Source organism: Didymosphaeria variabile (genome assembly GCF_027946475.1).
Source record: "Didymosphaeria variabile strain IMI 356815 chromosome Unknown scaffold_3, whole genome shotgun sequence".
NCBI lineage: Eukaryota > Fungi > Ascomycota > Dothideomycetes > Pleosporales > Didymosphaeriaceae > Didymosphaeria > Didymosphaeria variabile.
The window spans coordinates 3,366,879-3,389,801 of NW_026611622.1; the positions used below are offsets into that span (position 1 = coordinate 3,366,879).

Consider the following 22,923-nt stretch of genomic DNA (forward strand, 5'->3'; position numbering starts at 1 on the left):
CCAGCCACCAATCATGCTCTGGATCCAGAAATTTAGTATGCCTCCCAGCTCAGCCTTGCGCTTAGGCCTCTTTGCCTTACCAGTAGGCACATATACACCATTCCCTTTCTTTCATCCGTTTCCCCATAGACTTCTTCTCGATTTCGTCAGCGGCATGTGTGCAAAAACGGACTTCTATGCCTAGAGCTGAACATAGCTTTTCACTAAACGGGGCGATCGACTGTAGGACTTTCAGTGACAGGTTGAGTGTAGTCAACAAAGATACCTGACCTCGGTTGGGCATCAATACCGTAAACATGGACTCGGGTCCTGGGCCTCCTCAGCAATCGCCTGATGACTATTCTGCAAGAGAGAGACGAGAGAGGACGGGTGTCGCAGTGGGAATAACCATTGGCGTGCTCGTTCTATTTGCTGGACCTTTGTGTCTTCTCTGGTATGCAACTTGGAGGCGCAAACGAAGGGTCAGGAAGAAAGAGCTACGCGATCTCGGGGGCACGACAGCGATATCTCATGACGAGAAATATGGCACTAATTCTTTCGAGCGCACCGCAGCCACAACGCTTACGACCACTTTGGCAGCAAGCGAAGAGCCCACTGAAGCGGAACTTGCGCGATGGAGGGAAGTTCAATTCACCGAGACCGAACTGGAAAGACTGAAGCGAGACCCGACGTCTCCCTTGAATAGATTGCTGAAACCTCTAGAGCACGCCACGCCAGCAGAGCTACTTGGTTTGGATAAGACCTCTTACCTACGAGATTTGCCGGCAGCAACCAGCTCACCCTCAGGGTTGGACGAGATCCCAGAGATCACAATTCTCCCGTCACGGCTTCCTCCTGGTACAGCTGACTTCGCGGTCGAACAAAGTAAGCAACAAGAAAGTAGGGATGATGTCGGGAAGTGTATCAATCCATGGGCGGTTGAGCATGAGCCTAACCCAGTGATTTTCAAGCATTTGCTTGGGCGGAGGGGCGAGAAGCTTGGTCATGAAAAAGTTGTGACTCAAGCAGACGGATCCAAGCACCGGAACGAAGCATCTTCTGAGCGTCCTATGATCATCGATGGTATGTCTACAATAGCAAGGTGCTTATCCTGCATGTACCTAAAAACCGCGTATATTTTGAAAGTTTCCTTAAACGTTTTCCTGAAGATAGCGAAACTAACCTGATTAGGCGATCCGGTAACACCACAACTAGACGAAGAAATGCAGGATTCTACTCAAAATGGAAGTTCTGCGCATGAAGAAGAGCGCTCAAGAGGAAGCAGCGCGTTGGAAGAGGCGTCCAGTTCGTCACCGTCATCAAGCACCAGCTCACAGGACTCATCAAATCCCCTTCTATCTGAAGGGTCTACCAAAGGTCACTCTCAATCTCCCACTTCTTTCAACATTCCAGATTTACACCAGCAAACGATGACAGCTTCGGTAAGCGATACGCAAGTCACACAATCAGCAGGCAAGACATCATGTCCACATTGTGACCGCACTTTCACGACTACCGGGCAGCTCAAGTAGGTATCAAATCTCGACTCGGTCACATTAGCGCCAGCATTTACTAATATTCATTCCAGTGCTCATATTCACCGCAAACACATTCGCCGTTATTCATGCGCCATCTGCCCTAGCACTTTCCATTTGAAAACCGATCTCAAACGTCACGAACTTACCGTCCATCGAAAAAGCCTTGCTACTGAATCACGTGGCTTCCGGTGCCCTAACCAAGGATGTTCCATTCCTGAGAAGGTCTTTCTAAGGCGGGACAATTTTGAGAGACATGTCACGAGGTGTTCGCGGCGGAAGGAAGATCAAGAAGGCTAGTAAATGGGTGAATGATCAAACGCAATGCAGAAGACGTAACTCTAACCGTTCTATGGCACTCTACAGCCGGAGCCATTCGTGGACTATTGCGTCGCGTCAACTACTCAGGTCATAAAAAGCAGCAGACAAGGCGGAGAAAAAGCGCGCAATGAATGGATTCGTGAAGTCCGTACAATACAGCGAAATAAGGCAGATATACCCTACCAAAAGAAACCCTAGAAAAGGTTATAGGATACATAGGTTTATCACGCAATGTGTATGCTGTGGATTGCAGGAGCGACAAAGAAAGAAGTCATTAAAAAATATCTCACATGGCTTGAGCAGTCGAGGAAACCGGCACCAGAATTGAAGAGATTGTTTTCCGATCACGGAAGGACAGAAAAAGATTCCGATAGGCAAGCTGGTCACAGAGCCGGGGTTAGAGAAGTTTGGGACCTTATTCCCCGCTTCAGGGCTCTCGTATGTCCAGGCATGGGTATATCTAGCTTAGCACATAGTACCGAAGTAGGACTTCTCGATACTGTGAGAGCGGTCACTCGGTCCATGTGATTATGAGAGGAGATATGATAATTGCTACGGAAAATAAAGTGAGTGAGAGTGGCGCAAGGGAAAATTGAACGTTCATGACGTGATTCTGCATTGAATACCAATAAGTCTAGCTCGTAATTCTAAAGCCGATGCTAAACCTGAGGAGAGTTGCTTATCTGTGTCTCTTTACGCTTGGGCTTCTCAACAAATAAAAGCGCCCCATAAGAAGAAGAAAAGAAAACCCATAGTCTTTCGACCGTGGTAGCTCATAGAACGGCATATGTCCGGTTTGGTAGGTGGGCTCCCTCTTGTTCCCGTGTAGTACTGTCCAGAACACGTTCTGCAAGGCTAACTACACTAAGGGCCAAACGAAAGATCTGACCTAGTGACAGGCACTTGCTCATCTAGCATGTCTTCGTCCAATTCAGGTTGAAAGTCCCAGAACGCATCCATCAATTGATCATCCGAGATGAACGGCGTATCGTCCATATCCATGAAGTAGGATGGAGGGGTCGAGGGGTCCGTGAAAAGCTGCTCCGAAGTCACCAAGGTTGGGGGTGTGACAAGGCGATGCGACGTAGGAGCCCAGTCGAAGCCGTTGCGAAGGTCTGGATGATTGTCGACAGAAGAGGTGTATTGACCATATCCATTGTCCGTAGGGAAAGACATGAATGGCTCCGAGGGATTGGCAAGAGCGGTAAGAGGGATGTTGTCGATGCTGCCGTGTGGTAGGAAAGGGTGATTTCGCTCTTGGCTAGCATCACCAGGAGATTGGTTCTCTGGCACACCCCGCAAGAAAGCGCGGGTATTCGGCAAGAACATATCAACGATCTGGGCCTCGTTCGAAGAGTCTTCCTGCAGAATGTGAGATTCCTCAGGGTATGGCTGATATGGGGCCATCCCGAAGGCATACTCTTGTCCGTCAATCGCTGGAAGCTCTTGTGCACGGAAAGGCGGCGTCAGTGGCTCGACAACAGGTCTTGGTGGAGTAGATGGGCGCACCGAACCTTGAAAGGCTTGCGCTTGGAAGGATTTCACCAAAGGGATAGACCCTGGCGTTCGAGAGATCCGCCGAACTTGAAGTTCGTCCGCGAAGCTCACTGACTTGAGCTCCTTTTCGTGGTCCTGTTTCGGACGTGACGGTGTGTTATTTTGCATGGAATGTGCTAACGGAGATTGGAACATAGCTTCATGTGACAGGACGACATGGTCGTCGAAGTTTGCAGACACAGCATCTTCGACTTTCTGGTCATCCTCTGGGGACCAGAGGGCAGCAGCCTTGCTCGAACCATCAGCCTTTTGCTCTGCTATAAGTGGCGAGCCCGTTGTCTGAGCATCCTCCCTAAGTAGGTCTGCATCCTGGGAGTTCAGCTCTTTGAGGTTGCGATTATAACGGTGCCGCACAGAATCGGCGGAGCGTCCAGGAAACAGTGTACGGATTTGTGAGAGGTCAGCGCTGTTGATGATTGCTTTATCAAGCGTCTCATCTTCTTCCGTTGTCCACGGACGGCCACCCTTCAAGTTTTGAATTGCCGTCTTGGGAACGACGGGATTCCCTGCTTGGATATTTCGGCGGGCCCGGGAGATGCGGTGTCGCACTGCTTCAGAAGAACGAGAAGGGAACAGGGCGCAGATCTGATGAAACTCAAGACCGATACGGACTCCATCTTCAATCTGGGTGTCTTCTTCAACACGCCAAGGTGTGCCACCATGCGTAGCTGAGGTGCCAACCTTCATATCGTCCAGAAACTGCCACCCAAGTAGAGCTTCGTTGCAATTCTGAGAGAAGGACTATTCAAAGTCAGGCCCGGTCGACGTGATGTAAACCGATCAGGGGTCAGTTTCGGTTGTGGTTCTGAAAAGGGTATTGGTTGTGGGTTTATGAGTGTGCTTTGCTGCGAGTAGGATATACAGGGGCTTATATGGAACAACTACTATAATTTCATGGATTGAGTGAGCGCTATAGTCATGTGAAGACTCACATGGTCCTCTTTGCTCGTTGAGGTACGCCTTTTCACTGATGAAATCGTATCGAAGTCACATCATGGCTTTCACTGAAATATTTGAGAGCCTTCACAGGCCTCATTGTGAGCTAACAGGCTCACGGTCATATCGAGAACATCGTGAGCGCACTGTGTTTCGAGTAATCAGATGCCGCTCGAAATACCAGACTACCGCTTTTGACTGCCTCAATACTGTTATCAACATAATATTCACCGTAGCTCTTCGAATGTTTTCTCTACTATCCTAGAGCTTCTGATTGCCCAACGTGCTAATCAAGTCGTCCCAGAAACTTGGTGCAGCATATACAATTGACAAATCGCGAAATCTCAGGAACAGTGTTGCGTCGAAGATTTCGTGCAAACTATTTGATGAGCGTCATAAGATTCTGTGCTGTCGCATCGGGTCCATATATCCCCATCCAGACCTAAAGCAAGTGAATGTTGCACACCCTTTCCAAAGTCTTGCAGCTGTGTGAGAATCTTTTTGGAAGAATTTCATCTCTCAGCCCAGACCATCTGCACGCGTGATGCGCCGGACAAAGCGTCAGTCGTACTGGGGTGAGCGTCTTCGTTGCTTATATAAGGGGTTCTCGATGGTCAACTTCAACACTCTGATCAAGACATCAACACCGATCTGAAAAACGGTGTTTGGTCTGAGAACTACCAGGTTTTTCAAGCGATAAATTCTCGCTTAGATCGCGAAGGTACAATACAGCAACTTCATTGTCCAATTTACCATGGCTAACGCTTAAAATGTAGATCATGGCAATGTTTTCTTCCGGTCTAAGCCCAGAGTTCTCTGGCAGACTTGACCGCCGCACATGGCCAGCTGTCGGTCAGTTTCCGGATCATGTATTAGACAGCAAATGTGCGACTCATAGTGGTACAGAGTCCGCCATGGGCATGGTTCCCACCTTTCCGCGGAACACACCACCCACAGACCCGGCTCACGGCACACTGCCATCTTCTTGGCATCCCATCCCGGAACCTGATGTGGGCCAAGTTCAGCAACAGATCTCACAGGAAATCAACATCAAATACGCTCAAGCCGATAGTCATCAGCATACACAACATCGCACTATACTGAAGAGCTCTGGTCCACGTAAGCAGACCAATTACCCTCTTGCGCTCGGATATTGGGGCAGCCTCAATTGTGTACCCAACATCTCGCAACTACCAGTCGACACCCGTCGAGCACAGAAGCCAGCACGCCGTGTCCGTTTCGTTGATCAAACAGAAGTGCACCCGCTTACACCATTCTTGCCACACCATCAGTATATCTTGCAAGAGGAGGACTACCAAGCTGGCATCACGGGCTACCATCACGAAGATCAGCCTCCTTCGGAACACGATGCGAACCCTTTATTCGAGTACAGTCACGAGCCTGTTCAATACCCAATCAACGAAGCACAAGATCTTGCCCCATCGGGCGAACAGAGATCTCACCCCAATGTTGATCCTACTTTAGACTCTGTCGTATTCCCTTGGCAACTTCACACCGATGAGAGGGCTGGATAGCTAATGGTAACACCGGGACTAGCTCAGCGTTATATGAAACGAGAGGAGAAGGAATACATGGCGTTACAAGCAATAGCATGGCGGTCTGACTGACAATCCGAATGGGTGAGGGAGAGTGCTCCACAACGGTTGTGTGGTCTTGTGAGCGGGCATCAAATTCAGTATTTCGATTACTCGAAAACCGGAAAATGGACTCTTTCGTTCAACTCTATTGCAGCCTGCGTAAGCTTGTGCCTTCTACATTTAGATGTCTTAGTGCGTGGTCGAATGATGCGTGGGGTGAAGCGGTCGCTTGATGTTGAGAAACGAGGGTGAAAGTCTCATATTGCACACGGGAGCAATACGGGCGAGTGGTATTGTTGTTTGAACGACCGAGAAAGTAAGAAAAGAAAATACATATACAGATCCAGTAGTACAGAATCTATCCAGAAAGTTACAGTAGCACAACTCTCATAATATGATGAGACGAATCTAAGGTCGAACATACTATGTTGTTCTACTTTGGGCACCACTTGAGTCGACTGTTTTCGAACATCTTCCTCTGGTAGCTCTAACGCAAAATACTAACGCAAAGGTATCGGGACACGAACGTTGTCGAGGGCCTCAGTCTATAATGCATGCATTGAGGAAGCTACGGAAAGTGTCGATAAGTCAGTACCCAATGGCCAGAACACCGCGACAAATGGGTTAAACCGAGATTCTCTCATTGCACGCAACGTGGCTCTACTACCTTGGAGTGAACACGGCAGGATCAAGCCTGGTACCACATACCGTCAAGCGAGCTTCAACGAGTCCTTGACGGCGCGTAGAACTCTGAACGAGAATGAATGGCCTGACCATATCGAAATCTGGAAAGCGTCGCCGCTACTACGACTACCTCCACCACGCTGCCAGGTGACGCTAGCCGTTAGCCTGTCCCTTTCATACTGTCATGTTTTCGACTTAGAAAGCTATGGAGTGAGACAGGGTTTTCCCCTAATCTTCGCGATCATGACTGGAAGAAAATTATATCAGCAGTCTCCGCGCGCCGGGGGAGATCGCGAAAAGAGACCGGTTTACAGACAGAAACTGACGAACTTTGACCGGAATTACACTAAAAGCCGGAACACGTTCGTTCGCCAGTTGCATTCAAACGGACAAAGACAATCAGCCACAAGAATCGTTTGCCCGGGCCATCGCGATATATGGTTAATTCAGTCCTAGACCTCTCCGCAACAGAGAGCGCCACGGCCGCTTTCACTGACATGCTACAACAGGACGAGGACCAGCCGGAGACATCTCAAATTGCGCCTACCACTCGACCTCCTCCGGCTAGTATAGAGGAGGAGATGTGACACTCATAACATCGTTCGCCTTAGGTCAGTAAATGTATCTCTCAATACACTATCCCAAAGGAACGTACGATCTTCAGCAAATACGTCAGCAAGGAATGGGGACATTAAATACTCTCGATGGCATGACCGGTATAGCAAAGTAATTTATTTTGTATGGGATTTTACAGCACTTTGGATGTTTGAAGTTGCTTTGCAAGCGCGTGTAGGTGGTTCCAAGGTTCGCGATGCCGCTTTCCGTGCGCTAGGTCGCGCCGTCCGCTTCGGGCAGAAAGCTAGGAACATCATTGGACATGAACACTGTGAACGTCTAAAATGACATCAGGAATGATTCGGAGCCAAGTTTGTTCGAACAGGGTATAAAGCACATCTGTAGATTATTCCGTCCGCTGCGAATGCACTTTGAACAGGCAAGGACGGAAGCATGCATTTCCAGGATAAAACGCGCGAAGACGACCACGACAGCGAGAACGCTCCTGAAGCCAACGATGTGCCGCCTGCAAGAGTCGGGCTGAGAGACCGTATCGCGCATTTCACATGGTATTGCAGCATCTGACATCGAATTGCACACGAAAGCTAACAGACTGCACGCAGGCCATGGTAAGCCCGAAGCAATCGCGATGTCTGGAGATGTCTAACCAAACCCTGCTGCAGGTTCGCTTGTACAATGGCAAGTCTCTCAGGTACAAAGTGGATGTGTCTTCCAGCAATGGCGGAGAGAAACCCTCTTGTTTGTGTATCTAAGACACAACGAAAGAGTCTTTTGTTCGCTTAGCTGAGACACGAGCGAAGGTACCATCCCAACTTCTTGGAGACATACACTGACTTTGTACCTTCGGGTTCTGCAGTCCACGGGAGCTGTTGCTGTTGTTCTGGCCAACACTCCGAATACCTTCCCCGGGCTTGTCACCATTGGCAAGATCTTCTACATTACCAATTTGGTACTGTTTCTTTTATTCACGGCCTTGATAACGACTCGATTCATCCTTGTCCCTCCTAAATTCGCTGCTTCGCTGCTACATCCTGTTGAAGGGCTTTTTTTCGGTGCTTATTGGGTGTCCGTCTCGTTGATCCTTAATGGAGCTCAGTCGTACGGTGTCCCTGCGAGCGGACCGTGGCTGGTCAAGGCACTCGAGATATGCTACTGGACTTATTGCGGGGTAGTGTTCGTCGTGGGTGTAGGACAGTATTACGTCTTTTTCCAAAGTGTGAAGCTCAATGTTCACGACGCCGTCCCCGCCTGGATCTTTCCCATATACCCACTCCTAGTAGTGGGGACTATGGCGGGCACCATGATTCCAAGCCAGCCGACGAACCATGGCTGGTATATGTGTGAGTTCAACTCGTCAGATGGTACATTTAAGTCATAGGACTTTGTTGACCAGGGGCGCAGGGGTCGGCGCTGTCGCCTTCCAAGGACTTGCGTGGGTCGTTGCACTCCTCATGTACACACTCTACACGCAACGGCTCATGACCGGCGAACTACCGTCACCACCTACACGCCCAGGGATGTACGTTTCTGTGGGTCCGGCTGGCTACACGGCTGCTGGTCTCATCTCGCTCGCCACGCAGGCCTCCAACGTGGTACCCGCCGCACAATTCACACAGCTAGCGCTCCCTGACGGGGACCTCATCAAGACCCTTGGAATCCTCTGTGGACTTTTCATTATCCTGTTTGCATTCTGGTTCTTTTGCATCTCGACCATCGCGGTGATCGCCGGTCTGCGGCGTATGACGTTCACCCTGAACTGGTGGGCGTTTATCTTTCCAAACGCAGGCCTAACACTAGCTACGATTCAAATTGCGGGAGCTCTGAACAGCGACGCTATTCGTGGCGTTAGCAGCGCCCTCACTATACTACTCGTGGTTATGTGGCTACTGGTAGCAATCCTTTGCATCAAGGCAGTATGGATGGGTCAATTACTCTGGCCGGGGAAAGACGAGGACAAAACGATGAAGGGCATCCGGTGGGGAAGGCATGGTGCTTTCTCAGAATCTCATTCTGACGCACAAAAGGAAAGAGAAGACTAGACCGATATTTTATAAGACCGCGCCATCTCTTCTCTTTTCACCGTACCTTACGGCATGCGTTGACATTGCCTCCACAAGGAGCAAGCCCTTTTACGCGACCACTAACTTGACATACCAAATCGTCATATTTCAGTCGATGGACATGATCAGACGAGCAGATGCATTGAGATGTACAACCAATGACAAGTCTGTATCGCGTTAGTGCGGCAGCTTAGGACGAGGAAGTGCAACAATTAAGTCATGTTAGCCAGTGTTTCTATATCTTTTGAAGGTATTTTGCAATCTGTGGCAGCTTTACAATGCTGAAATCTATGCACTAGGTTCGTATGTGTGACACGGATCAGCTGTTTGCCAATGATAATGTGCCCTTTACGGAGCTGACGATCAAGCACGCCTTCACCGAGAGCTACATAAGCGCTCCTACCTCATCCTCATAAAAATCATGTCCCATGGTCGAACCTCCTCCTCAGTCTGTATCTCCACAAATGTGCCGTTCTGCTCGCGATCGCGGAGATCCCCATCCCATGCAGCAGCGTATTTTCGCACATGCTGTCCCGGACGGCTTGTTCGTGAACGACTCGGTAAGTCTCTCGCTCTTTACTGACTTTCCAGACCCCGTCGTCAACTATGGCACAGTCGCAGGACGTGTCCACAGTATAGTCGGCGGCTCCGCCTTCGAGCCCTGAATGACGTTGCAACTTGTCGTGTTGCTCCTCTTGGGGTAGCTTTTGCCCTAGTCTCGACCCTCTCACTGATAAGACCACTGTTCTAACGCACAAGAAACTTACGGTATACCATGGATGGCCGGAAGCTACGATGCCAAGAGAGATCTAGAACATATCCGAATGCATATCACCCTGGGACACACTGCACATGTACGAGACGGGGATTTGAACATTTACCCAGTGACTACATCGTCGCCGGTCAGCTCTCTCAACGCTCATGCACGTCAACAGCCACACAAGGCTATTCGTCCCTGCCATCCCAACAGTGCGCATCTCCGTTGCGCATGCATGGTGCATACCGTTCGGTGGCACAGCAGCAGAGGTGCGTTATCGACCTGTACTTGGCAGGAACACGAGGGGACGGATGGATGAAGCGGAATTGATCAGCTACAGCGGGCCGCTGATCGGTGCATCGAGAGCGTCCGGGTAGCTGCATTGGACCACGCCCTGTGGACCGGAAGTGCTGTGGCATGTGAACAGCAGGACGCAGGGTCTTTTAGCCGGGTCGACGGAGCGGTGAAGGCTGGGAGGACAGCTGTGCGTTTTGCGTGCAGATCGAGGCCTGATAATGGAGGTTGTCGAGGGGATACAAGAGGCTGTTGCAGGTCGTGAGACGGCCGTCGTGGTTTTCTATGGGGAAGCGCGCGTCCAGAAGACGGCAAACAGCTGCACCTTCTCCAACGCCCCACCTTAGTAAGCCGGGATCCCCCACTACCGCCAACTGTGCAGCAGAGCAGATCGTGTGCCGATTCCGACCGAGGCCCAGGGTGCTTGGAGAAAACAACACCCCTCCTACCTGCTGCCATCGCCGACGCTCCTCGGAACGCTGCGCTGCACAAGACGTCCTCGAGTCCGCGATTGTGCCGCCTGCTTCGCCCCGCCAGAGCGCCCCACGTGAGCCCGCCGGCGCATCCTTTGGCTATCAGAGTCAGAAGTACCAGGTACGACAGCCACAAGCCCAGTCCGGTGACCGCCCCATTCACCAAGACCCTTCCCGAATGCGTCCCCAGCGGTACATGCTGCGCAGCGCAAAGGCGGCAGCCTGCTCACGTCGCCGCCAAAGGCAACTGACACGCGCGCAGAACATCGCACCCGCCGCCGAATCAGTCGCCGCCGCCGTGCCGTAGACAATAACCCGAGTGCTATTCGCCGCGCACCCGTCCCGTGATCCCGTCATCAGCCCACGCCCAGGTACCCGCAGCAAATGCTGCAAGTCGACCCGCGCCTGGCCGAGCTCCCAGGCTGCTCGACCGAGCAACTAGAAAGCCTCGCCCGCAGCATTGAGTCCAAGAAGCAGCGCCTCGAGGCCGACATCAATGCCTACATGAAACAGAAGCAGCACGAGCTGGACATGTACCAGCACGAGGTATGCATCTTTTGTATTTAGCGAGACAAGGACTGGGCTAACTCGGTTAGCTCATTGCACAGTACCGTGAAATGGAATGCGGCGAGACAAACGAGGCCGCGAACAGGAACCAGCGACCTGCAGACTCACACGACTCGAATGCGCCTTCAGATCACGCTTTGCCCTCACCCGCTCAATCCCCTGAAATGCCTGCCGAGTCGTCGAAGCGGGAGGAGAAGGCGAAGCGGACAAAGGTGCACAAGCGGGAGAAGGAGCTGTTTGGGCTTGTGACGCCCATCTTCTTGCCTCTGCTCGACGCCAGCGAGACTTCCAAGGAGAAAGAGAAGAAGAAACGGCATAAGAAGAAAGACCCGGCTGACGGGAGCTCTCCACCGAAACAGGCAAAATCGGAATCGTCAACGGGAGATGTCGAAGAGATACAGCGCGAGTCAGGATCATCGAGTCACTATAGCGACAAAATGGAGACGGAGGGTGGCAGTAATAGGAAGGAACCACAGAAGGAAAACCAGCCACCAGAATCCGCCAAGAAGTCGAAACGCCCAACAATCAAGAAGTCCTCGCTGCGACACAGCGGAGAGAAGCGCCGAAGGAAGCGCGTGAGCCTAGTCATAGATGGCCAAACTGTCCTGCCAGCAGACCAAGTCGCGGAACCCCAGCTCATGTCGCCCAGCGAGACCACTGCCTCCAGCGCCTCTAATTCGACCGTCTCTCTCGAAGACACGATAGACCCGCGGCTGATGGGTGGCGACGACGCTCCCATACATATCTCGCACCAAGACCCCGTACACCACAGCCTCGATCTCCCCTCCCGTCTCCCCAGCGCTTCGCCTACCAAGCACACAGGCCATACCCTCCCCGACTCGCCGCGGCACTCCCCCATCTGCCAATCGCCTCCCTCACACACCCATCTCGAATACGAGCCTCCGCAATCCACCACACGAACCTATCTCGATCCCTCGCCCCCCAGCGACCCGACTACGATCCCACGCCACGCCTCCGCAGCGCCCATCTACGCGGATGCCCCCGAGCTCGCCAACGAACCCGAGGAGGAGTTCAGCACGTACGTCGGCGGGATTTCAGGCTCGGGCGTCGACGATGTTGATCAGACAGGCAGCCTAGGGTATCCCAGCAGTCTGGGGGCGAGCTACATGGAGAGTTATATGCAGAGTCGGCCGCTGAGCGTAAGGATGGCGGCGGCGGAGAAGGCGGGGCTGAGTGAGGGAGAGAGGAGGAGGTTGGTCAATGGGAGGGAGAGGGAAGAGCAGGAGAAGAAAGAACGGGAGCAGAGGCAGAGGGAGCAGAGGAGCGATAGGGATGATGATGATATGGATATTATTGGGAGTATGGAGGACTTTTGAGACGCCCCAACGAGATGAGCGGGCCACCACAGCGTGTATGCACTGGAGAAGGGGTATGCTTGAAGAGAGCCCGTTGACTCTAATCAGTCAACAATGAAATGCTCTGTTACTAGGCGTTAGAGCGAAGAAAACAGTATGTTACTGGGCGGTTCATGTGCTGTATTGCGCTTTCATGAATTGCTGGGTGGCTTTCTGACCTATGCGTTAGCATGTTTCTTGCAGGTACGGGTGTGTAGTGTATGTATATAGCTGATGAGAGCGGAAGAGGAAATGATCATACGTTGGCAGTCCGAAATGACGCGATAGCGCACGTTACAAAACTGGATTTCGTAGAGCGAGCGAGCACTCAGTGTGCCGTCGGAAACGAAGGGGAACAGCCCTTCAAGCCTTCTCTCTAGCCTACCTATCTAAACGGGGATGCGGGTATCATCCTTTCCCTGTAACCTTCATAGCCGAACTTTTGGCATCCAAAACAACTATTACCACAATATAAACGCCGTCGCAACCCGAAGTTATGCCATGTAAATATCCATGTCGTTTACGAAACTCTCCGCGTCGATGTTCTCTATTTCCAAACAGCGCCGCGCTCTCAGACTGACTCGCCACCAAATTGCATCAACTTGCAACATATATTCAACACGCGATCGCATCCCTTACTCGCACCTCTCTAAGCCTGCCCCAAGGGCGCGCCCATGTTCATCCTCTGCTTCTTGAGTAATACGCCATCAATAACCTCATCGGGAGGCGTCTTGCGGCTTTCTTTCGACGTCCGCCGGCTAAGCGGCATAGCGTCGTCCTCATGCCTAACCTCTCCCTCCGGCTCCGCAGAATCACTACGGGAGCTTGAGCGTTCCTGCGCAATCCGTAGCTTCTCCAGCTCCTGATCCAACACGTGCAGCGATATGGTGTCGTCTGCGCCGTCGCCTGGCTGTGGAGGTAGCGTGAGCGGGCCGCTCAGGTACTCTTCGCCGGGGGAGGAAGGGCCTTCGGAAGGTGGGAGGGGCGAGAGAGCGCGTGGTAGTATGGGTGTGTGGCCGGCGTGGAGTTTGTTCGCGGCGGGGAGAGGCGACATTACAGCCTCGGTGGGTGGTGGTGATCGAGGGTTCTCGTCGAATATGGCTGGACCGGGTATGGAGATGCGGGCCTTCAGGACGGGCCGCGCTTTGCGCTTGAGGAGCATGCTGGGCTGCATGTTGGTTGTGTTGTAGTCGCCCGTTGGTGGGTATGACTTTTGGGGAGCGTCTGGCACGGGGAACTGCGACTTATCAAGGGCCATGTCGTCCGGTGGTGTAGGTGTGCCTGTGGCGGCTTGAGGTGAAATGAGCGCCTGCGGACGAGGCGCCGGGTCTTTGCAGAGGCCTTGGATGTCGGTCTGACTGCTGCGAGAGACGTAATGTACCATCGTATGACGGCTGGCTATCGCACTACCCGGCACTAGGAGGGATCTTATGCGTGCGGAGAGCTACTACGGTGCGGGTTACCGTGATTGGGGTGACGTGCGGGAGCGCGATCGCGATGCAGGCGAATGTATCGGGCGCGATCGTGAGTCGACAGCGAGCGGCAGTTGACGTCGGATCGAGGGCGGGCGGAGATTAATGCTGCGCGCTTGTTGGGGTGTCGCTGTGGAGGCTTCTCCAGGTCGAGCGGGCGCTGTTAGCGGGCATGTCAGTATGGGGAGTGAACTGGAAGCAGCCTTCCCCACGGGTGCAACGTCATCGAGCGGCCTGCATATTGTGCCTGATGGTCGCTGATCGCTTGCATGTCTGGATCTGGGTGTTTTGACATGCCACGACAGCGCCATCACACGTGGGCGTCCGGTCGCATCTTGGCTTATGGGAGCGCTTGCTCCCCCGCTGCTTGTGAATGGCACTCGGCAAGTTGTTGTGCTTGCGAGCATGGAAACGTTGTGCCTCGAGGGCTGCATGCACCCCGGTCTGTTTGCGAACCTTGGCACGTCGTGAACGGACCAGCCCCAGGAATGGGATAGTCCAGACTCAGCGTTTGCAGAGGTAAACATCGGAAGTCGTCTTGTACTGACTGATCGTCGAAGCGCTATAGCCTCCAATCGACGACCTGTTTCATCAAGCCCAACCTCTGTACGCTGTATCTTGGTACCCACGGATCTACCCATCGCCCACGTTGACCAACAAAGAGAGGCTAAGAATGTCTCTCCGCATAACATCAACATTAGGTTTCACCTCCAAAGTGGCATGCCTGAAGGATGCCTGATAAACGCCTGGCCACTATTGGCCATGACGGAGTGTACCAAAGGATCGGCCCCCGCGCTCAAGCTTTCTTGGTCGCGGGGTCAAGCCTCATGAGGGGCATGCAATACAACAGCATCACAACCACACATATACTGGCGCAAACAACGGCGCAGGGGGTGGCGCGAGCAACGTTCCACTTCCTCCTTTCTATAGTCTCTGTAACACTAATCTACTCTGCTGTACGTTCTGGAGACTCCCGAGTTCTTCCGCTGCGCGTCACTGCATCACGCTTGCTTGCCTAGTCTGCATTTGGATAATTCAACGCCCACCACAGACTTCTCCCACGCCTTTCGATCCAAGCAATACCAGATCACACAAGTTGCAAAACATTTCATGACACGAAAACAATCCATTGTGAAAGAGCTGGGGACTCTAGAAGCATCGATGAGCCGGAAACCATTAACTCATCACTTAGCGCCACATGACGACAACCCGTCACTTCAGTCCTCAGAGGAAGACTTGCCCCCCTTTCCAGACCCAGAGATATCATCCTGCATACTAGATGGCAAACCAGGAGCAAAGATAGCCTACACGTACTACCCCGCCTCCGCCTCGAGACCTCACCGTCCCAACCCCTTCTCCAAATCTCTCGTCGTCTTTCTCAACGGCATGGTCCAGCCCCGCGCCTCCTGGGACGCCTCTCTGCAAAAATTTCTCGAAAAGAGAATAACAAACCGGCTCCCCTATCCAGCACTCCTGACCTACGATCGTTATGGCCAGGGAGATAGCGACCGCGATCCCGACGACCCCTCCCAAGAAGGACCCTCCCATGGCCACGATGTACAGAGCGTCGTCCATAGTCTCCGCCAATTCACCCTCCAAATCTGGAAAGAACACCTCGACATTTCGAACCCCACTGAATTCCCCTGCCTAATATTCGTATGCAACAGCATCGGGTGCGCGCTCGCACGTCTCTTCGCGCAAACCTACCCTGGCACAGTGCTAGGCCTCCTCTTCCTAGACAGCGTGATTGCGAACACGGATTTCGTGTCGATATGGCCCGACCCCGACGCCCCGACTTTCGATAGCAACATCTTACCTCCTGGGACGAAGAAGGAGGATGTAAGGAGCGCGAGGATTAACATGGCGAAAATGTTTCACCCGGATGTGCCCAGCCGCGAAGGCCTCAGCCGACGCAACCTCGCCACTCTCCTGCCTCACGCTGACTCCCCAAAGCTAGAAGGATATCATAGCGAAGGACCTTACATGACGGTCGTGGGTCATGACTGGGAAACGTTCGCCGACCAAACGGAGCAGGGGGCATTGAAGGTGCCCAAACTTCTCACAATGACATATGTGAATCCTGTGTGGCAGCGGTATAACGAGGGGTTAACGCGTATTACGGATGAGGGGAAGGCGATTGGGCCGATTGTGGCGGTGGGGAGCGGGCATTTTGTGCAGGTTGATAAGCCGGGGTTCGTGGCGGACGAGCTGGTGAGTTTGTTGGATAGGGTCGTGAATCAGGTGAAGCAGATTCATATTAAGGAGTATTAGGTGGATGGGATAAACAACGGGCTTGATCGTGCGGATTCTAGTGCCGATATTGCACTGTGTAAGTTGTGAATGAGGAATACGATATCATGAACGACCTTAGTATGGATTTATGCATACGTAAATGGAAGCTAATCGCAGACTTCATACTTGCATATCTAAAAAATCTTGAGAGATCCGACTCCATTCACAATTGAGATCAACAACACTAAAGCCCTGCCCATTCCCCTCATTCCAACCACTTCTCATCCAAGTCCTCGAGAAATTTCAGATCGACTCCCACAAAGCTCCTCCAGAAGTCAATCTCCAACCTCCAAGGCTTCGTCGTAACCGCCCAGGTAACCCCCTCACTCAACCGCCTACACTCCCCCCTATCCTCCCCCATCACCAAGATCAAATCCCTGGCCACAATTACCTTCTCATTCCTCAGCATCTTACGCCACGGTTCCAGCCTTAAACTCAGTTGCTGATGGACACTCCACTCGCTATACGGCATGTCCTTGGGGATGAACTTGAATTCCCAGAGGCGCTCGCGGTCGTCAAGGAAGGCGACCATTTTGCGCTTATCGATGCCGAGCATGAGCGGGTAGAAGTGCGGTGCGGACCACATGCGGAGTGCGGAAAAGCACGCTGAATGGTGGTTTTCCTTGAACTTGCGTGCTTTGTCGAGGAGGTATGCGCGGTCAAAGGGCGTGGGGTCAACGAGGTGCGAGAGGACCTGTGCGCGGGGCATGTTCATGCGCCAATCGATGTAGAGATCTAGTGGGTGTCCTGGCTCAGCGCCAGCGGTTGCAAAGCCGTCGGCGCCATCGGCGTAAGAGTTTTGAATGATGCCAGCTTTGAAGAGACGGATTATAGCGGGACGCATGGCTTTGCGCCACTCGAGGGGCACGATATCGTAGGTGTTGTCGTTTACCTCGCGGTTGTTGTCGCGGCGGAGGCGGTCCCATCCTTCCCAGAAAGATTTGGGCATTGTTTTGTTGGATTTGTGGGTGCGGCGGTCGGGGACGTACTTTGCGCGTTCGACTTGGTCGATGAGGTTGGAGTCTTTGAACATTTGGCCCTTCTCCGAGTTGAGAAAGGCTTGGGTGTCGAAGAAAAGCGCGATTGCAGCGTAAGCGTTGAAAGCGTCGTCGACAATTCTTCGTTCCTGCGCGAATAGAGGTGCCATTTCCATGAACTTGCAGAGTTCGAAAGGTCCGCGATTGAGACTGGTCATAACGATGTCGTCCATAACGGAAGCCATGAATCGCCAATGGATCTCCTTCCTCATAGCGTTGTGCGATAGGTCGCCTTGATGCCAACTATGTTTGAATACCTTGGATTATATGTCAGTGGGGGTAAAGTGTTACCATTGACCGAGCGGCTGTATCACCTTTGATTTCTCACGGTCCAACATCCCCATGAAATCCGCTTCCATGGCATCGTCATCAGAATGATATTCTTTGACTCGCCTCATACTCAAGCGCATGGTCGCCATAAGATCCGGTGGATGATTCCTGATAGGGGACGGTATATGATAAGCAGACGCGGGGCTCTTGAAAATAGAGAGGAAATAGTCGGGTTCGCCCACATGGTTGAGCGACATTAGCAGCGTGCAGCGTTCATTGGATGAGTTATCAAACATCTCTGCTTGGGTTGGAAACCGCTAAATTCACGACTTGGTAACGTACCTCTTGCGTAGATTGTCTTGGACCTGAATTGGTCCTCCAAGATTTCCATCGCAGTCTCCACATCCCCTGTGTTTGCAAAAGAGTAATCGAAGTCACCGTCAGAGTCTTCGTCCATTTCATCCTCATCGGTCTCCCAGTCTTCATCACCATCGTCATCCACGGCGTCGACGTCAGAACCGTCGTCACTACCCAGGGTGTCGTCTTCCGATAGCTCCTCATCAGAGTCGAGGTCCCTCGCAAAGCGTCGAAGGTCGATCGTGGGCTTCTTCTCGAACATCTCCAATAAGCTCGGATTCGCTCGGAACACGTTGTCCTTCATCTCACCGGTACCCTCTTCAGGAAATAGAATGGAATCTTCGATTTCATCCGCCTCAGTGTAGACGAATGTCTGGTCGATCCCTTCATTCATGGTCTGCGGATTCTCATTGCCAGGATTGTACTGAAACGCATGCGCGTTGGCTCTCAGGAAATCCCACATGGTCTCGACCTCTTCCCCGGATTTGATCGAGCGCACCCTCGAGGTGTCCTTCTCGATTGTAATTGATTCAAAGATTGGAGCGCAGATCTTGAACATGTCCTTTACGTCCTTGACGCGGATGGCTCGAGCCAGAAGCTATGGAAGTTAGCATCAAGTACTTGCACGCCATCCAAGTGACTAGGGCAAACTGCACAACAAGATATATAGTACTTACCTCTTCAAGTCTGCGCTGCAGTGCAAAGTAGGGTTTTCCAGGGTCTGCATCCCAGACGTAGACATCGTAGTACTCTTCAAAGCCGAAATGCCACTTCCTGGAGTCTTCCACGGTCTCAAAGAATTCGGCACCAATTTCGATGATGGTCTCAAATTCGTTCTTACTAGCGCGACCCCAACCAGCCTTCTCGCGGAGGAGCCAAAATTCCTCTTCTGGAGGTCGAACAAGGATTTTGCCTGTCTTTCGGTCACGGACCAGAGCGCGTATCTCCCATGTCTCCATGGATAGGTACTGAATGAAGCGGCGGCTGACAGCATCATCTCTTTTGATATTTCCGCAGATGAAGTTTCTCATCTCGGTGAACTGATGAGAACGACGGGCTTTGAAGAGAAAGGGCAGGTCAGCAACGTTCCGAAGTGTCGATTGAGGATGTACATACCCATTCCACGAGAGCCAGTCTGGAAGTAATGGGTCACTTTTTCCGCGTGGTCACTCACAAAGTACGGGATAAAACCAAGCTGTAGCAGCTGTTGGCGCATAATGTCGCCCACGAACCTAGTCCACTTAGGCGCCGGAAAGTAATGATGTATAGCAAGGATGTTGAGTTCAAAGAACTCATTCCAATTGCGACAGAGCTCAATTGCATCGTACAAACTGGAGTCCTTCGCGATGACGGAGAAGTGGTACCATCCACCGCGGCCAAGGGCCTTCTCGGATGGATAATTGTACATGTAGCGACCGCACACTTTGATGCGCGTTCGTTTGCGTTCATAACCGGTTTCATCCACGTCATCGTCAAACTCCACTATGGCGTCTTTTCCTTCTTGACCCCAAATTTTCTGCTCTTGCTTAGCAATCCTGGCAGCCTTTTCGCGCTTCGTCTGGTACTTCTCTGGGAGACGGGATTTGTCGCGGAATCTGAGAGCATATTTATCTGGAATGTTGTCTTTCTGATTGTCGTCATCGTCCTCCGGTCTGACTGCGTCGTGCTCTTCTGATGTTCTGTCTTCTCCACGTACAAAATCAGCACAAGCATCTCGAACATCCTGCAGGCCTGGACGCTCAAGCTTCAGGCACAGATCACGCAAATGTTCTCGAGTCACATCGTCATCGACCAGGAAATCCTCAATGCTATCCGATCGAAGTGCGATCGGCAGTAGAGTTGCGTGAGACAGTAGGAGCCGACAAAAGAGCAAATGCTTGACCTCAACGACCTCTTCCAGTAAAATTTCAAGCTCATCCTCGGGAATAGGCTTTGTTTCGGCGTGTATACCGGTGGGTCCACTAGGCGAGGGTGTGTAGAATCCCATGGGTCGCTCATACCTGACAGGCTTACGCAGCCTATCTCGCATCTGAGATCTGGTCTCCATCTCAATGGTTTTGGGCCCCTTCTCGTCAGATGATGGTTTAGTGGGGTCCTCAAGTTTCTTCTGTTCCGCATTGGCCTTCCTGGCTCTTTTCTTCGCGCTCTTAGAAAGAGGCTTCTCCTTTTCAGGCTCGGACGTGCTGGGTCCAGCTGCAGCAGTGAGGTCACCATCCTCCTTCGGCGCAGTCGAGGTACTATGATCTTGAAGCATTAGGAAGAGTTTGATCAGGTCGACGTAGTTAGCGCGTTCGTAGCCGAAAATATCCTGAACTGGGTCCCAGTCATCTTGCTCCTCTTCAGACATTTCAGATAGACGTTGCTCGAATGCGCCATGTAGATACTCCTCTTCACGTTTCTTGTCCTCTTTGGCAGCGATCTCCCGTTGCTGACGCTGGAGATCCTTCTCGTGGCGTTTGAAGAGCAGAGCTTCGAGCTTGACCTTTTTGCTCTCGTTCTCACGCTGGCTTTCTTCTTCCTCTTGGCGAATCCTGACCCAACCGAGCCACTCTTTCTTTCTGTGCACAACCTCTGCACCGCGTTTACCAAGGCGTTCCAAAGCTCTTGCCATCACGTGCTTGTCATTGAGAAGCTTCGTCAGGTACTTTTCGTGGCCGTAGTCCATGTCCACAGCGTAGAAGTGGCTATGGTGAAGCTTACGAGCTTTGATGACTCTGTCGAGCAAGACATACTTCTTAAACAGATACTCGTGAAGTTGTTGGAGAGTGGCTTCATCTTCGACGTCCTTGAAATCTTGCACTACAATCGATGTCTTGGTGTTGGCGAGGTAAGGCGGCTGGTTCTCGGTAAGTGCGTCGAGCTCCAGGTTGCGCTTCTTGTAGCCGCGGTACATGGCCTGACATTGTCGGGAGTGAAAAGCGCAAAGACGACCATCCAGGGATGTTGCTTCCTTGTCGCATAGAGTCTGCCCAGACAAGTCCGAGAGCAGACGCGCCCGGCAGACAGCAGGATCAGCCATAGCGAGCTAGATGCCACCCAAACCGATACTATTAGAACGTGATGCACATTACTCTAGGTGGATTGAAGATTCGATGTTAGCACGCAAAGGTGATGCGATATAGGGTTTAGCCGAACTGTGGTCCACGCGTATTGTTGAGTTCTCGCCGTGTCCAAAAACCAGAAGGACGATTTGATCTAGCCGGAGCGGGGCAGCACAAGAACATTGATTGAAAGGCCACAAATTCCGGTACGTCAATTGATGAAGATGCGCACTTAGGAATGGAACACGGTTGAAATGCAGCCGATGAACGGAACGAGGGCGTCTCGTAGACCTGATCCATGGAGGGAACGTGGAGTTGGAGCCGATGCCATGAGTCGTGGTGCGGATGACGTTAACGCGTCCCAAACAAAACAATGCGAAATCGCGTGACGAGCTTGAAGCCCGAGACCTTCGAAATCGCTACTCACCATCTATGATGTTAATCCAAGATTTGGTTACATTCAGCCTCCATCGCATAGGCCAGGGTCACGAGACGTGTTTTACCTGTTACGTTTTTTGTGGAGAGTGAGTGCATGTTAACGTCACCAAACGGCTTGTAGTAGGTCAAAGTATATTGTCAACTGCGTTCATTCGCGGCCCGAGTCTGCCGTCGTCATATCATTGCTAGCTACTCCAAAGGCTTTCTCTGGACCCATTGAATCTTTGTGCCTTCGAGGCACCTCGTGCCAACAGACCAACCTTTCGATGTCTGCAATGTCCTTGATGGGCGCAGAGCTAGATGAGGGGGTATGTGTATCTCCATCATGTTGTCGAGGTTCGCAGTGATACTACTTGATAGTGCGTTATGAGCGCGCTCCAGTCCAAGCAATTCAATCACCCTTCTCCGCTGCTTCCGCTTCTGCCTCAGCCTTCTTCTTGTCCTCCCATTCCTTCTTTTTAGCGAGCAATTTTTGCAGGTTCTTCGCTCCGTTAAATACGCCGTACGTCTTTGCGCTACAGTTTGCGCACGTAGGATCCTTGCGATACCGCTTCAAAGCGCATGCTTCGCAGAAATAGTGCCCACACTTTGTGATGATAGGGTTCTTGTACGGTTGCTTGCAGATGATGCATGCGAATGGTATCTTTTCCAGCATTGACAGGTCAATGCCATCCTCGTCTTTCTTCCCGTCGCGATTTGCCGACGCGACAACAGTACCACCTGGCTTCTTGCCCTTGTTTGACGTTTCCCATTCCTTGTCCAGCTTCCAACCTGCCGCATAATCTTCACGAGCGTGTAGAAACTTGCAGCCATCTCCAAAACCGCAGAAGCCGGTCTGCTTATAATCCTTGCACACATCTGGTGTATAGTCCACCATGGTGATTGTGCGTACATTTGATGACGACTTTTGCGGCCCAACCTTACGCTCCGGCGCATTGGGATCCTTCTCAACCAAAGACTGTGGTCTTGAAAGCGAGCGCGTGCTTCCGAGCAGATTCTTTGAGCTGAGCGCATCGTTTGCGTTGTCGTTCTCGTACCAGTTGGACGCTTTGGTGGCGTCGTCGTTGGCTTCTATCACGGCGGCGCGGTTGGCTTCGTACTTTGTTGTGCCTTCGATCGCTGTCTTGAGCGGACGGTCTGCGGTGGAAGCCTTTAGCGCATAGTCGTTGACCTTCCGCCTCTTTACGACGCGACCGTCTTCGCCTTCATCATCTGAACCTGAAGAATCCGAGTCGGATCGTGGTGGCGGCGGCGCAGCTTTTCGGGGTGCTGCTTTTGCACCTCGCTTCTTGAACTTGACAACGGGTACCTCTGTGTCTGCCAT

At 52.1% G+C, this 22,923-nt stretch overlaps 9 protein-coding genes across 9 annotated transcripts; 5 read left to right on the forward strand and 4 right to left on the reverse strand.

The window, feature by feature from the left end:
• Positions 1–296: 296 nt before the first annotated feature.
• Positions 297–1,342, forward strand: N0V89_004432 (uncharacterized protein; the record flags this gene model as incomplete). The annotated part of the gene is made up of 2 exons (XM_056213217.1): positions 297–1,062; positions 1,248–1,342. The coding sequence occupies 2 exons, from the start codon at positions 297–299 to the stop codon at positions 1,340–1,342; spliced, it is 861 nt and encodes a 286-aa protein (XP_056073525.1).
• Positions 1,343–2,699: 1,357 nt separating this feature from the next.
• On the reverse strand, positions 2,700–4,079 carry N0V89_004433 (uncharacterized protein; the record flags this gene model as incomplete). Its single annotated transcript, XM_056213218.1, has 1 exon — positions 2,700–4,079. The coding sequence occupies one exon, from the start codon at positions 4,077–4,079 to the stop codon at positions 2,700–2,702; it is 1,380 nt and encodes a 459-aa protein (XP_056073526.1).
• Positions 4,080–5,242: 1,163 nt separating this feature from the next.
• On the forward strand, positions 5,243–5,863 carry N0V89_004434 (uncharacterized protein; the record flags this gene model as incomplete). The annotated part of the gene is made up of 1 exon (XM_056213219.1): positions 5,243–5,863. One exon carries the CDS (start codon positions 5,243–5,245, stop codon positions 5,861–5,863), a length of 621 nt encoding a protein of 206 aa, XP_056073527.1.
• Positions 5,864–8,511: 2,648 nt separating this feature from the next.
• On the forward strand, positions 8,512–9,225 carry N0V89_004435 (uncharacterized protein; the record flags this gene model as incomplete). Its single annotated transcript, XM_056213220.1, has 2 exons — positions 8,512–8,518; positions 8,588–9,225. The coding sequence occupies 2 exons, from the start codon at positions 8,512–8,514 to the stop codon at positions 9,223–9,225; spliced, it is 645 nt and encodes a 214-aa protein (XP_056073528.1).
• A 1,929-nt stretch (positions 9,226–11,154) lies between these two features.
• N0V89_004436 (uncharacterized protein) lies at positions 11,155–12,674 on the forward strand (the record flags this gene model as incomplete). Its single annotated transcript, XM_056213221.1, has 2 exons — positions 11,155–11,316; positions 11,367–12,674. The coding sequence occupies 2 exons, from the start codon at positions 11,155–11,157 to the stop codon at positions 12,672–12,674; spliced, it is 1,470 nt and encodes a 489-aa protein (XP_056073529.1).
• A 667-nt stretch (positions 12,675–13,341) lies between these two features.
• Positions 13,342–14,076, reverse strand: N0V89_004437 (uncharacterized protein; the record flags this gene model as incomplete). The annotated part of the gene is made up of 1 exon (XM_056213222.1): positions 13,342–14,076. The coding sequence occupies one exon, from the start codon at positions 14,074–14,076 to the stop codon at positions 13,342–13,344; it is 735 nt and encodes a 244-aa protein (XP_056073530.1).
• Positions 14,077–14,926: 850 nt separating this feature from the next.
• N0V89_004438 (uncharacterized protein) lies at positions 14,927–16,435 on the forward strand (the record flags this gene model as incomplete). Its single annotated transcript, XM_056213223.1, has 2 exons — positions 14,927–14,934; positions 15,184–16,435. The coding sequence occupies 2 exons, from the start codon at positions 14,927–14,929 to the stop codon at positions 16,433–16,435; spliced, it is 1,260 nt and encodes a 419-aa protein (XP_056073531.1).
• Positions 16,436–16,661: 226 nt separating this feature from the next.
• On the reverse strand, positions 16,662–21,013 carry N0V89_004439 (uncharacterized protein; the record flags this gene model as incomplete). The annotated part of the gene is made up of 4 exons (XM_056213224.1): positions 16,662–17,725; positions 18,106–18,718; positions 18,798–19,177; positions 19,237–21,013. 4 exons carry the CDS (start codon positions 21,011–21,013, stop codon positions 16,662–16,664), a joined length of 3,834 nt encoding a protein of 1,277 aa, XP_056073532.1.
• A 977-nt stretch (positions 21,014–21,990) lies between these two features.
• Positions 21,991–22,923, reverse strand: CWC24 (RNA-splicing factor; the record flags this gene model as incomplete). Its single annotated transcript, XM_056213225.1, has 1 exon — positions 21,991–22,923. The coding sequence occupies one exon, from the start codon at positions 22,921–22,923 to the stop codon at positions 21,991–21,993; it is 933 nt and encodes a 310-aa protein (XP_056073533.1).